At 36.2% G+C, this 12,201-nt stretch overlaps 1 protein-coding gene across 1 annotated transcript in view; it reads left to right on the forward strand.

Moving 5' to 3' along the window:
- UNC13C (unc-13 homolog C) overlaps positions 1–12,201 on the forward strand; it is a 559,224-nt gene that overhangs the window by 287,199 nt on the left and 259,824 nt on the right. The window contains exon 16 of the mRNA XM_059371954.1: positions 4,324–4,452. Within this exon, the coding sequence (XP_059227937.1) occupies positions 4,324–4,452 (129 nt within the window). The remainder of the gene's footprint in view (positions 1–4,323; positions 4,453–12,201) is intronic.

The following is a 12,201-nucleotide window of genomic DNA, read 5'->3' on the forward strand; positions in this document are numbered from 1 at the left end:
TGATTGCTTAAATCATTAGTATAACTCTCATCTACCAAACTATGCAGGCATTTCTTTTTAGATCCGTCCCCTCTGCTTTAACAGCAAATTCTTTGCAATCATAATTTGGCTAACAGGACAATTCATGGAAAGTGTTTCCTAAAACTACTTGTCAGGCTATGTGCTAAAAAAGTTTTGCTCTTCTATGATGTTTATTCAGAAAACTCCTGTACAGGAAAAAAAAAGAAAGAAAGAAAAAAAAAAAACACAAAACAGTTTTCAGCGGCCCATGCTTGTTTTCACTAGAAGCACTAAAAATGGTACTGTATAATAGGAGATACAGAAAACCAAACCATACTCTATCAGCAGTCTCTTAGATTGTTTAAAGTTCAGATAAAATTCATTTGGCTTAAAATCACAGTTAAACTGGGTGACTGGGATAACTAGAATTTATATCCATCTGACCTCCTGGCAGCAGCTGCCAGAACAGTGAGTAGAGAAGGATGGTAAGCCTCCAGCCAGGCTCAGAGGGAAGTGTTACTTTATTGACAGGTGATGCCTGCCATCAACATTGTGGCCTTGGGGAAATAGGAGTGAGGGTAGGGGGTGCCTAACCTGTGCTATGTATCTGCCATTCCTCAGTCACTAGCCTTGTGTTTGGAAACAAAGTCTCAAACGGACAGCACCCTCCTCTACCATCTTCACTACCAGTTGAGGACCTTGCTTCCTATTTCCCTGCAGAAAAACAGGAGCAAAGTCTGGAGAGCTTCCTCAAGCTCAGACCACATGCTCCACCCACCCACCCCATCTCTCTACACACCTGCATCCATATCCATCTACTCTTCCTTCTTTTTTTATTACTATTGATTAGCTGTCTGTTCTCCTAGAAAAGGCCATCTCTTCCACCTGTGCAATCGATTTCATCCCCTCTGGAGCACTAAAGCCTTGGTGCAGCTGCCCCCCCCACTCTCTTCAGTGCTTGACTCCACTTCCTTCTCCAGCGGCTCTACCCTAATTCCTCTTTTCCTGTAATACCCAAACTCCTCAGAATCATCCTCTTTGTTGGCTTCCCAGTTTCTAATATCCCAGTATCTTTTGAGCAAATTTCAACCTCCCATTTTCTTCCCTCACTACAGACAGTAAAATTCCTTCCTTCGTTGTATGGATCTATGAGTTTTGGTGGGGTTGTATAACCTCCGCTTCAGTCAACGTATAAAACAGTCCCATAGTCCTCCAAAATTCCCTCAGGCTGCTCCTTTAGACTCAACCCCTCTCCCAGCCCTTGGTGACCACCGATCTGTTGTCTCCCTACAGTTCTTTTCCAAAATATTGTGTAAATAAAATTCTCCGCTACATAACATGACACACTGGCTTTTCATCGGTCTTGAGTGTAGCAGCTGTTTATTCCTTTTGATTGCTGAGTAGAATCCTTGTTTAGGTATACACTACAGGCATTTGAGTTGTTCCTAGTTTGGGTTATTAATAAGACTGTTAAAAATATTTATGTACATATTACTAGTGTAAACCGAAGCTTTCACTTGCATTGAAGCAAGGTTCCTGGGTCATCTCATACATGTATGATTAACTTTACGAAAAATGACAAGTTGTTTTTTCAAAGCATTTGTACAGTTTTGCATTCCCAGCAGCAATGTTTGGGAATTCCAGTTGCTCTGCATCTTCTGGTGAAGCTCTTGGTATTTTCCGTGGTTGTAATTTTTATTACTATTTTTTAGCCATTCTGATAGTGAAGTTGTATCTTACTGTCTTAATTTTATTTCTCTATTAATAATGTTGATCATCATTTCTTGGGCTGGTTTGTCATCTGAATTTCATTTATGAACAATCTGTTGAAATAGTTTGCTCATTTCTCTTAGTGTTTTGTTTGGGTTTCTTTGGTTTGTTTCTGTTTGTTTTGGTTTTGAGTATTAAGAGTTCTTTGGGGTCCCCAGCGGGCTCAGTTGGAAGAGCATGCCCCTCTTGATCTCTGGTGTCATGAGTTCAATCCCCACGTTTTAGAGATTATGAAAAATAATTTTTAAAAAACTTCAAAAAAAGAGTCCTTTATATAGTCTGGATACAAGACTTTTTTAGGTATTTTATTTGTTAGAATTGTCTTCCTGCCTGCTTTGTCTTTTCATTCTCTAACAGTACCTTTTGTACAGCAAAAAGTATTTAATTTTAATGAAGTTTACTTCATCAGTTTTTTGATTTACAGGTAGTGTAAAGAGTAAATAGTGGCTAAATTAAAGTCTTCAAGAGATTTTACTGTGTGTCTTCTAAAAGTTTTATTTTACCCTATATGTTTAGTCTTGTGTTTTGAGAGGTTTTTTTTTCTTAAATATGATACAAGGTATCGTGTCCTTTTTTTGCATACCACATGTTCAATCATTCTACCACCATTTATTTGAAGTATTATCCTTTATGCATTAGATTGCCTTTGCATCATTATAAAAAATCAATTGTCCATTTTGCTTGAGTCTGTTCCTGGGCTCTATACCGTTCAGTTGTCTATATTTTCACCTTTACCATATTGTCATGATTACTATAGCCTAATAGCAAGTCTTAAAGTCAGATATTGTGAGTCCTACATCTTTTTTCTTCTTTTTCAGAATTGCTTAGTTGGTATTAGTTCTTGTCGGGATATTGTTTGGGATTGGATTAAATCTACAGATTAATCTGGAGAGAACTGAAATTTTAACGATAATAAATCTTCAAAATCACCCTTGTTTTTGAACTCACTCCAATCAGACTTCTACTCCATCATTTCACCAAAAATGATCTAGTCAAAATTACTAAGGACCATTGTCAAATCTAGTGGTCAGTTATTGATCCTTATCCTACAATGTTCAGTATTATTATATGTCATCAGTCTTTCCTCCAGGAAACCCTTTCTTCCCAAGATTTTTCTTCTTGCTTAGTTTTCCTCCTATCTCATTGGCTGCTTTTTCCCCAGTTTCCACTGCTTTCTTCTTTGTCATTTGCCTGATGGCTAGAATTATCTAGGGTTTTTGTTGTTGTTGTTTCTTAGACTTCTCTTTTATATACATACTCATCTGGTCCTGTTTCTTTAAATTCTTCTTTAAGCTAATAATTTCTAAATTTGTATCTCTAGCCCCAGACATTTTCATGAGTCTAGACTAATATGCCCAAATGTCTACTTGAAATCTACTTCTGTGCATAACAACCTGTTCATTCTTTCTTTTCTTTTTTTTTTTAAGATTTTATTTATTTATTTGACAGAGATTACAAGTAGGAGAGATGCAGGCAGAGAGAGAGAGGAGGAAGCAGGCTCCCTGCTGAAGCAGAGAGCCCGATGAGGAAATCCATCCCAGGACCCTGAGATCATGACCTGAGCTGAAAGCAGAGGCTTTAACCCAGTGAGCCACCCAGGCGCCCCCAACCTGTTCATTCTTAACTTGTCTGAAACCAAGTCCCTGATTTCCTGTGCATAGCTTTGCCCATCTAAGTTGAGCCGCCTCCATTGTCAGTTTCTTAGACTGAAACCATGGGGTCCCGACTGCTCTCTCTCTCACACCAATCATCCGGTCTGTCAACAGATCCTGTTAGTTCTTCTTTCCCAAATTAACCAGAAAATGATTTATTCTAAACGTGATTTCCCCTACCTTAACACCAGAGTGCAAGCACATATTGACTGAATTATTGTGCTTTCCTCATTACTGGTATCTCTACTTTTTCCATAGCCCACCTTAGGCAGCCTAAGGGAACCTTTTAAAAGATGGTTCAGTTAGGTCATTTTGCTCTTCTGCTGAAATGTCAAATTGCTTCCCACCTTACTCAAAGCTAAGGTTTGTAAAAATGATCTAGATACAGATGTTCCTTCTAGTCTCATCCTTTTACTTCTCTGAACTCACCTAATATTGTATCCTCTGTTTTTATTCTGTTCCACTAAAACACTTTCCATTCCCTCTTCTCTGCTTTATTTTTCTTTTCAGTGTGCATCATCTATTTTATTGATTAATTTTGCTATCTACTAGAATTTAGCTCCATGAGGAAAGGGATTTTTATTTCTTTTGTTCATTGCAATATAACCATTGTCACGCATACAGTAGATGATAAATAATTATTGAATTATTGCAAATTATAGGTGGATGAGTAATGTGATTAGTCAATCTAAGAGTTTCTAGCTGAATATTTACAACTGTGACCATTTTCACTGAATTGTATCAGGAAGTTAAAGTAAGTATTTACACATTCAAAACATTGTTAAGACCACATTTTTCCTGAACATAGAAAAATCAACTAAAAACAGTTATTGAGGTTAAGTTGTTTATATTGGATTGCGATCTTCTATTTTTGAATTTAAGGAAAAAATTTGTCTGTCAGGTTCTGGAGCTGCAAAGCCCCCCAAAGGCCAGCATGGTGGTGAAGGACTGTGTTAGAGCGTGCCTGGATTCTACGTACAAATATATTTTTGACAATTGCCATGAACTCTATTCTCAGCTAATAGACCCGGTAAGAAAAGACACCTGTCTCCTTTCTGTTTCTAATGTCTGATTTCACATTAACTGTGGGCTTTGAGAAGTCCCAATATCTTTTCTTTACATATGAACATCATTTTCATTTACATGAAATAATTCACCCCTTAACATAACTTTATGTAGTAGAGATAGATATTGGTTTTCTTTTTGTTTTGTTTTTAAGTTTTTCAGATGAGGAATCAGTTTCAGAACAATTAAGTGATTTGCTTAGGATCACATAGTGGTCAAGTGGCAGATCTGGAACTAGAATTTAGGACTCCAGCTCAACTCTTATGTTCTTCCCCTAAGTCATAACTGCCTTCCTTATCATGTTACCTCATAAAACTGATAGATGTGGAAATATTTATATAATGGATGGTAAAATCATCATACATGTAAATTTATTAAAGAATATTTCAAAAATACACAAGAAAATAGAGAAAGAAAGCCAAACATATATATGATTGCCACCAATATCACCAAATGTCAGCATTTAGTAATATTTGCTCTGTTCTTTGTTATCTGAAGGCAGTAAATGTTACACACAAAGCAGCCTTCCCCTTTGTGCCTTTTCCAAATGGAATCTTCCTCCCTCCTCTTTCTTCAGAGATAAATACTCATATTAGTCCGTTTGAACATATTTTCACATATGCACAATAAACACTTCAGTTTTATTTTCTGTGAATTGCCTATTAATCCTCTGCTGATTTTTCTGTGGGTTTGTCTTTTATTTATTAAGTTGTAAGCAAATTCTAAAATAGATTCTGAATGCGAATCCTTTGTTGGTTATGTGATTTCATAAACATTACTTCCCTCTTTATATGTGATACATTGTTTATGACATTTAAGTTCTCTAATGCACTCTATGATTTATGCATTGCTATCACTTCACACACTTCTAGTGTTTGGGGATGGCTTCTTAATATGTATTTATTGCCTATCCACTTTCCTGAAGAAAGCCGTCACTCCATTTGATATTGAAAACCTCACAATTGCCTCTGGAACTTCTTGGTTACTTGAGTGGGGCCGGAACTAGATAGCATACAGTGGATGAAAGCAAGTGAGTGTCTTTTAAGCTAGGTTTCAAGCCGGGTATTAAAACTTTCTGACTTCCTAAGCTTAGTAGGAGAAAAAACTTAAATGGAGCTTATTATTTTATATGAAAGCAATGTATAACCACATAATTATTCATAGCTTTAGCTTATTTTTCCTGCTAGATGTGCTATAGTTTAGAAACTTAGTTCTCTTGGATTTCTAATGATCAAATTGTCTCTCAACTGTGCTTTTCCATTGGGTGGCTTTCTGATGGCTTACTTTATCCATTTTCTACAAACTTCCTCCCATAAGGCTCTTTTAGTTCTTTTACATTTTCAACCTCATTGTCTTTATTTTTTATTATTTTTTTTATTTTTTAAAGATTTTATTTATTTGAGAGAGAGGCTGAGAGAAAGAGCATGAGAGGAGGGAGGATAAGAGGAAGAAACACATGCCCCACTGAGTGGGGCATCCTGTGTGGGGTGTCCTGTGTGGGACTCAGTCCTGGGATTCCAGGATCCTGACCTGAGCCAGAGGCAGTTGTTTAACCAACTGAGCCACCCAGGCGTCCTCACTGTCTTTATTTTAACTAAAAGCTAAAATTGAAACTTAACTGTTATACCAGGTATGTTATTGATACGTAACATCGTAATCATCTTACCAAACCTTGTTGGCCTCAATTTCTTACTCCTTATAACTCCAAATCCACTGTCCCCTCTCATGAGCTCTGAAGTCTGTTATTTTCATGAGTTGGCCATCCTGTTTTATATCCATGCATTTATTTGTCATGTACATCTCAATGTTCCCCCATTCTCTGCCTTCATCAAATTCAACTTAAATATGATCTGCTGTTCTACTAATTCCCATCCAGTGGATGAACTGAATCACTAACATGGCATACCTTATTTATTGTCTTTCTACTCTCCTACTACTATTAATAAATAGCATGAAGAGTTTTATTTTTATAAAATATATAGAAATATGGACAGGTCCCAGAAAGGAAACATGTCCCTAACAGAAAGTAAATGAGGTGTCACATCAAAATGAATCAAGCTTAGCTTAATATTTGCCGACTTGGCTTTAAAAACAAAGACATTTATGTAGTTCGCCAACCAGTTAGTTTTCTTTTTAGGTAGAGAGATCTATACAGATTGTATAAGAAATCCTGTGAGTATGGGAAAATGGAGTATTTGGAGCTAAACTTTCCATCTAAGAAAAAGACCTTTCCATAAATAACATTATCATTTGAAATTCTAAAGGAAGCATCTATTGGATCTGAATAATTTAGGAAACTAATTCTCTCTAGAGCCCTTCTGAAACCATCTCAGCAAAGTTTTAATGATAAAGGTTCATCTCCCCTCAGTGGACTGCAATGTTCTTCTCTTGGGAGTGCAAGATCTTTTTTCCTCACACCACATATCTAAATTGTCCTGTAATTCTGATGACTTTATTTTCAAACGAAATACCTTATCTTCACAATACATCCAGAATCTGACCGCTTTTCACCAGCTCCATGCTTCCATCCTGTTCTGAGCCACCACCATTGCTCACTTGGATTACTCCACAGTTTATTAATAGAGATCACTACTTGCACCCTACCATTCTATGTCTATTCTCAGTAGAGCAGCAAGAATGATCCTTTATTTTTTTTTCATTGTTGTCATTTTTAAAAATTTATTTTTAAATTATTTTTTATAAACATAATGTATTTTTATCCCCAGGGGTACAAGTCTGTGAATCGCCAGGTTTACACACTGCACAGCACTCACCATAGCACATACCCTCCCCAATGTCCATAACCCCATCCCCCTTCTCCCAAACCCCCTCCCCCAGCAACCCTCAGTTGGTTTTGTGAGATTAAGAGTCACTTATGGTTTGTCTCCCTCCCAATACCATCTTGTTTCATTTATTCTTCTCCCACCCCCTTAACCCCCAATGTTGCATCACCACTTCCTCATATCAGGGAGATCATATGATAGTTGTCTTTCTCCGATTGACTTATTAAGAATGATCCTTTAAAAAGTAAGTTGGATCATATTCCTCTGTTGCACGGAATGTTCTAAAGTCTCTTCTTTTCAATCAAATTCAGAGTCCTCACGATTGCCTATAAGATGCAGGATCTGGCCCATATCACACCTTTCACTCCATTAACTCTGTTACTCTGTCCTTTGCGCATATTGTCGTGGAAATGGAGAGTTAAGTAAGAGTTTACCCACAGGAATAGTGTTGGACCCCTTGATTTTTATGTGAATGCCTGGATCATAGTAAGTACTCTAGAAAGCCTTTGTTGAATGAATTGAATAAATGAACAAACAATGATTCTTCTTACACAATACAATAACAAGTTATAGGTATATTTGGTTTATCATAAGAGATGGTCTGTCATAAGAGAAAGGAGTGTTCTATTCTATAGTAGACACTCAAGTGCTTGCCTAAAGCTTCTTGAGCTGTGCTGCGTCATGCTGCCGGTTCCTAGAAGATGAGATACGGGAGAAGTCAATGAACACCACATCCTGTTTCAGTGCTTGAAAACATCCCACAATATCCTGCAGCCCTCTCTCCTCTGCTGCAGTAACCTCGAAGTACACACACTCTAGATGGTATAGCTACCAGGTGGAAGAGTGCTCTCTAGCCTTGGATATTTAAGAAGTAATCCATTATCGCATTAGCTCATTGAGATTTGTAGATTTATTTGTTACCACAGCACAGCTTAGCTTATTTTGACTAACAGACCTTCAAATCAGTTTCTAACCTGCTACCCAAACTCTATTTAAAATATATCCAGGTATTTGTGACTTGCCTATCTTTAACTCTATAATCACTATAGGATTAAATTCACTTATAGGATTAAATTCAGTTTGCCATTATCCTTTCCTTATTTCAACCTCATTTCCACCTTGCGTTCTATGAGTCAAAGCACTAAACTCCTGATGCCTTCGTCTGCGTTGTCTTTACTTGCCTGGATTTGTTTCACTTTCCCCCTTCATGGCTAACTCTAGCTCATCTGGCTGTTTCTTCAGAAAGTTTTTAGGGCCTTTCCTAGCTTAATTAGGTGCTCCTGCTCTCTGGTCTCATAATATCCTGACATGTTCTCACTCGGGCACTTATCGTGCTGAACTGAGGAGGCACAAAATAGTATAATAACTGCTTAGCCTGTCTTCTCCACTAAGCTGTGAGTTTCATCTTTGTAGCCCCAGTGTTCAGTGCTGTGCCTGACAAAGAGTAGGGTTGATAAAATAATAAATTAATAAAAAACAAAATTTGTAAAAGCACACTATATTAGCAATTTAGAGTCCCTTTCAGGGACTCCACTTCATAATCTGTGGTCAAGAACATGGTCTCTGATGTCAGAACACTTGAGTTCAAATCCTGGCTTTCCTGATTATTATTTTTGTAGCCTTGGATGCACTACTGAGTCTCTTCATGTCCTAGTTTCTTCATCAAGATGTATTTTTAATATTCATCTACTTCTCTTTTATCTGAGTTCTCTTCAGATGAAGTAATGCCAGAAACTAAAAAACCAAGAATTTCAGGGTTGTTAGACACAGTATAATTCTGATTATTTAAATGTGGAAGCACACTTTCTCCAAAGGGGTTTTTGAAGAATCATGTAAAAGCAGTGCTTGGAAATAAAAATGGAAAATAGGTTTAAGGGAAAAGTCAAAGTAGCTGCACACTCAAGGAACAGCCTTCACCTTGGCTGAGTCATCTAGCTCTGTTTGTCCTTGAGTTTAGCAGAACTAAGAACTCCAGTGTGGCCATGTGGACATAGGTGATTGATCTCCTGCATAAAGACACATGAGATAATCTGTAAACTCGTCCAGCATTCTAATTATATTTCTTTAATTAATAATGAGTTTAAGAATCCTCTCATAACTATATTAGTTTTTTGAGTGACCATTTTTATAAATTATCTGTTTATATCTTGTGCCTATTTTTAAAAATAGAATTTTTGTCTTTTCTTGGTTAATATCTTGAGTTTCTTAGTCCTTTGTCAGCTTTTGACATTGCAAAGATTTTTCACAAACTGTGGTCTTTATCTTTGTCACAGTGTATACTTAAAAAAAATTCTCAATTTTAATATACTCAGGTGGGTTTTATTCTGTTTAAGTTTGAGGTTTGGAGTTTTAAAGAGTCTGTTCTACCCATCCCACAAATAGAGTGCCTCCTTCTGTGGATGTTAATAAAATGGATGTTTTCTTGGTTGATGATAGTATTATTAAGATCATTAAGTTATTTTTCCCTTTCTATTCCATGCTCCTAAGGCAAACTTCAGATTACAAATTGTCTTTTTATTTTTCCATTTTATTTTATTTCTTTTCAGTGCCCCAAATTCATTGTTTATGCACCACACCCAGTGCTCCATGCAATGCATGCCCTCCACAGATTGTCTTTTTATAAAGATGTTCTTCTAGGAACAAGCCAAAAATTCTCAAGTCTGAAAAAAATACTTGTCAAGTCTGATTGAACTGTTTATATTTTATTTTAGAAAGCTATCATTTGTTCCCTGCAGTGAGTTTACACTTACATTAATGCCTGATATATAATAGTGCTGAATGAACAGCCACCTGCTTGCCTGCCTGCCGGTCTACCTACCACCTAATACGTACCTACTTATTTATGGAAAAATCACATACAGATGGTCTCCAACTTAGGATGGTTCACCTTACAATTTCTTGATTTTACAATGATGTGAAAGTGATAGACATTCAGGAGAAACCATATTTGAAATTTTGAATTTTGATCTTTTTGTGAACTACTGATATGTGGTATCATCCTTTCCCATGATGCTGGGCAGCAAGAGTAAGCCATAGCAATTTCACCCCCAGGATCAAAAGGGTAAACATCTGATTCAGCTGCTCTGTACCCACACAACCATTCTGTTTTTCACTTCCAGGACATTATTTGATAAATTTCTTGAGACCTTCAATTCTTTATTATAAAATAGTCTTTGTGTTAGATGCTTTAGCCTCACTGGAGGCTAATGTAAGTATTTTGAGCGTATTTAAGATAGGCTACACTAAGATGAGATGTATGGCTGGTTGGGTTTATCAAGTGCATTTTTGACTTACAGCATTTTCAATTTATGATGGGTTCATTGGGACATAATCCTATTATAAATTGATGAGAAAAAATATATATATTTATATATGCCTAGAGTTTCTTTGTTTCCCTCCCAAATCAAATTACCCTGCCTCTTGCTTCTCAGGCAATCTCTGTTACGAATTTGATATTAGCTTTCTGATTCACTTTGTGTACAATTAATATACATGTCTATTATCTATTTCTGGTACTGTCTATATCTCAACCAGTCTAGGAACAGTTTCTTGGTTTTTTTTTGCTTGTTCATTTTGTTTTTGTTTTCGTTTTTGTTTTTACAGCTACCTATCTTATAAATCTACCACGACGTACGTATCAATTTTAACATTGCACTTTTACAAGTAATACACAATGAATAATTCTGTGGTAGAAACTATGTTTGCAACTTCCAGTCTGTGGTCTTAAAGAACAGCAGCAGGCCCTTCTTTCCTCTTCTTTCCCAGTTTTACTAGAAATAATGTAAACTTCACTGTAAGCCATTTAGTACCATGTGATCAAAAGCATGCCCTTTTTTTTCCCCCACATGTGTTAAAATGTCCTTTTACTTGTCTAACTCCCATAGTACATGCTGAGTTTAATGAGAATAAAACTCTCTTATTTAGTATTGAATTTACATCACATAACACTATGTATCATATGGAGTAGCAGAAATCAGCAAATACTTATTTAATGGAAATTCCATACAAAAACATCTGTTTGTATGTATGTAGCATGTGATAGGTATCCTGATGTTTACTTAAAACTTGACCAAGTTATATTTTGAAAAGTTCTTGGGACAGAAAATACCCTCCAAGAATATGAATATATATATATATATATATATATATATATATTAAAGATTTTATTTATTTATTTGACAGAGATCCCAAGTAGGCAGAGGCAGGCAGGGCATGGGAGAAGCAGGCTCCCTGCTGAGCAGAGATTTCCCCATGCCAGGCTCAATCCTAGAACCCTGGGATCATGACCTGAGCCGAAGGCAGAGGCTTTAACCCACTGAGCCACCCAGGTGCCCCCCTCCAAGAATATTTTAAATAGGCAACTTACATGAATTCTAGGGTATCAAATTTTGAAAAGTCTAACCTTGAGCCACAGGTGTGTACTTCTATTAGTTTAGCCAAAGCAGTATCTAGTTTTGTTCTTTTGCTTTTGTTTTTGCTCTAGCTAATTCTACATAACTCAGTAATAAAAGGAAAGTTAAAAATAAGATATGATTTTGAAATTACAAATTCTTTACAAATTTAATTCTTTAACTTTTGAGATATTATTTAAATAGTGATTATTAAGGTACTGGCTAGAAAGTATCCCTGACTTAAGTTTTTTGATGATGATGATGATGATGGTGATTATTATTATTAATTTTTAAATCAGTGGGCTTTCTTTTGCAATCAGTAGCATTAGTTTAGGGAATGGTGTTCATTCTGCACATAAAGTACTTTTTCACTATCTCACGAGATTATTGTATTAGCACTGAATCTAAGTAAATACAGACATATTTAAAATTTAATTCTCCTTTAAAGTTTGTTGTAAAATGTGTAGGAGAAAGCTTATGAATATGAAATTTCTTCTTAAAATACCAGCTTCATAAGTGATACATAAATTCTTATAAAAA

Source organism: Mustela nigripes, chromosome 13, assembly GCF_022355385.1.
Source record: "Mustela nigripes isolate SB6536 chromosome 13, MUSNIG.SB6536, whole genome shotgun sequence".
NCBI classification, from domain to species: domain Eukaryota; kingdom Metazoa; phylum Chordata; class Mammalia; order Carnivora; family Mustelidae; genus Mustela; species Mustela nigripes.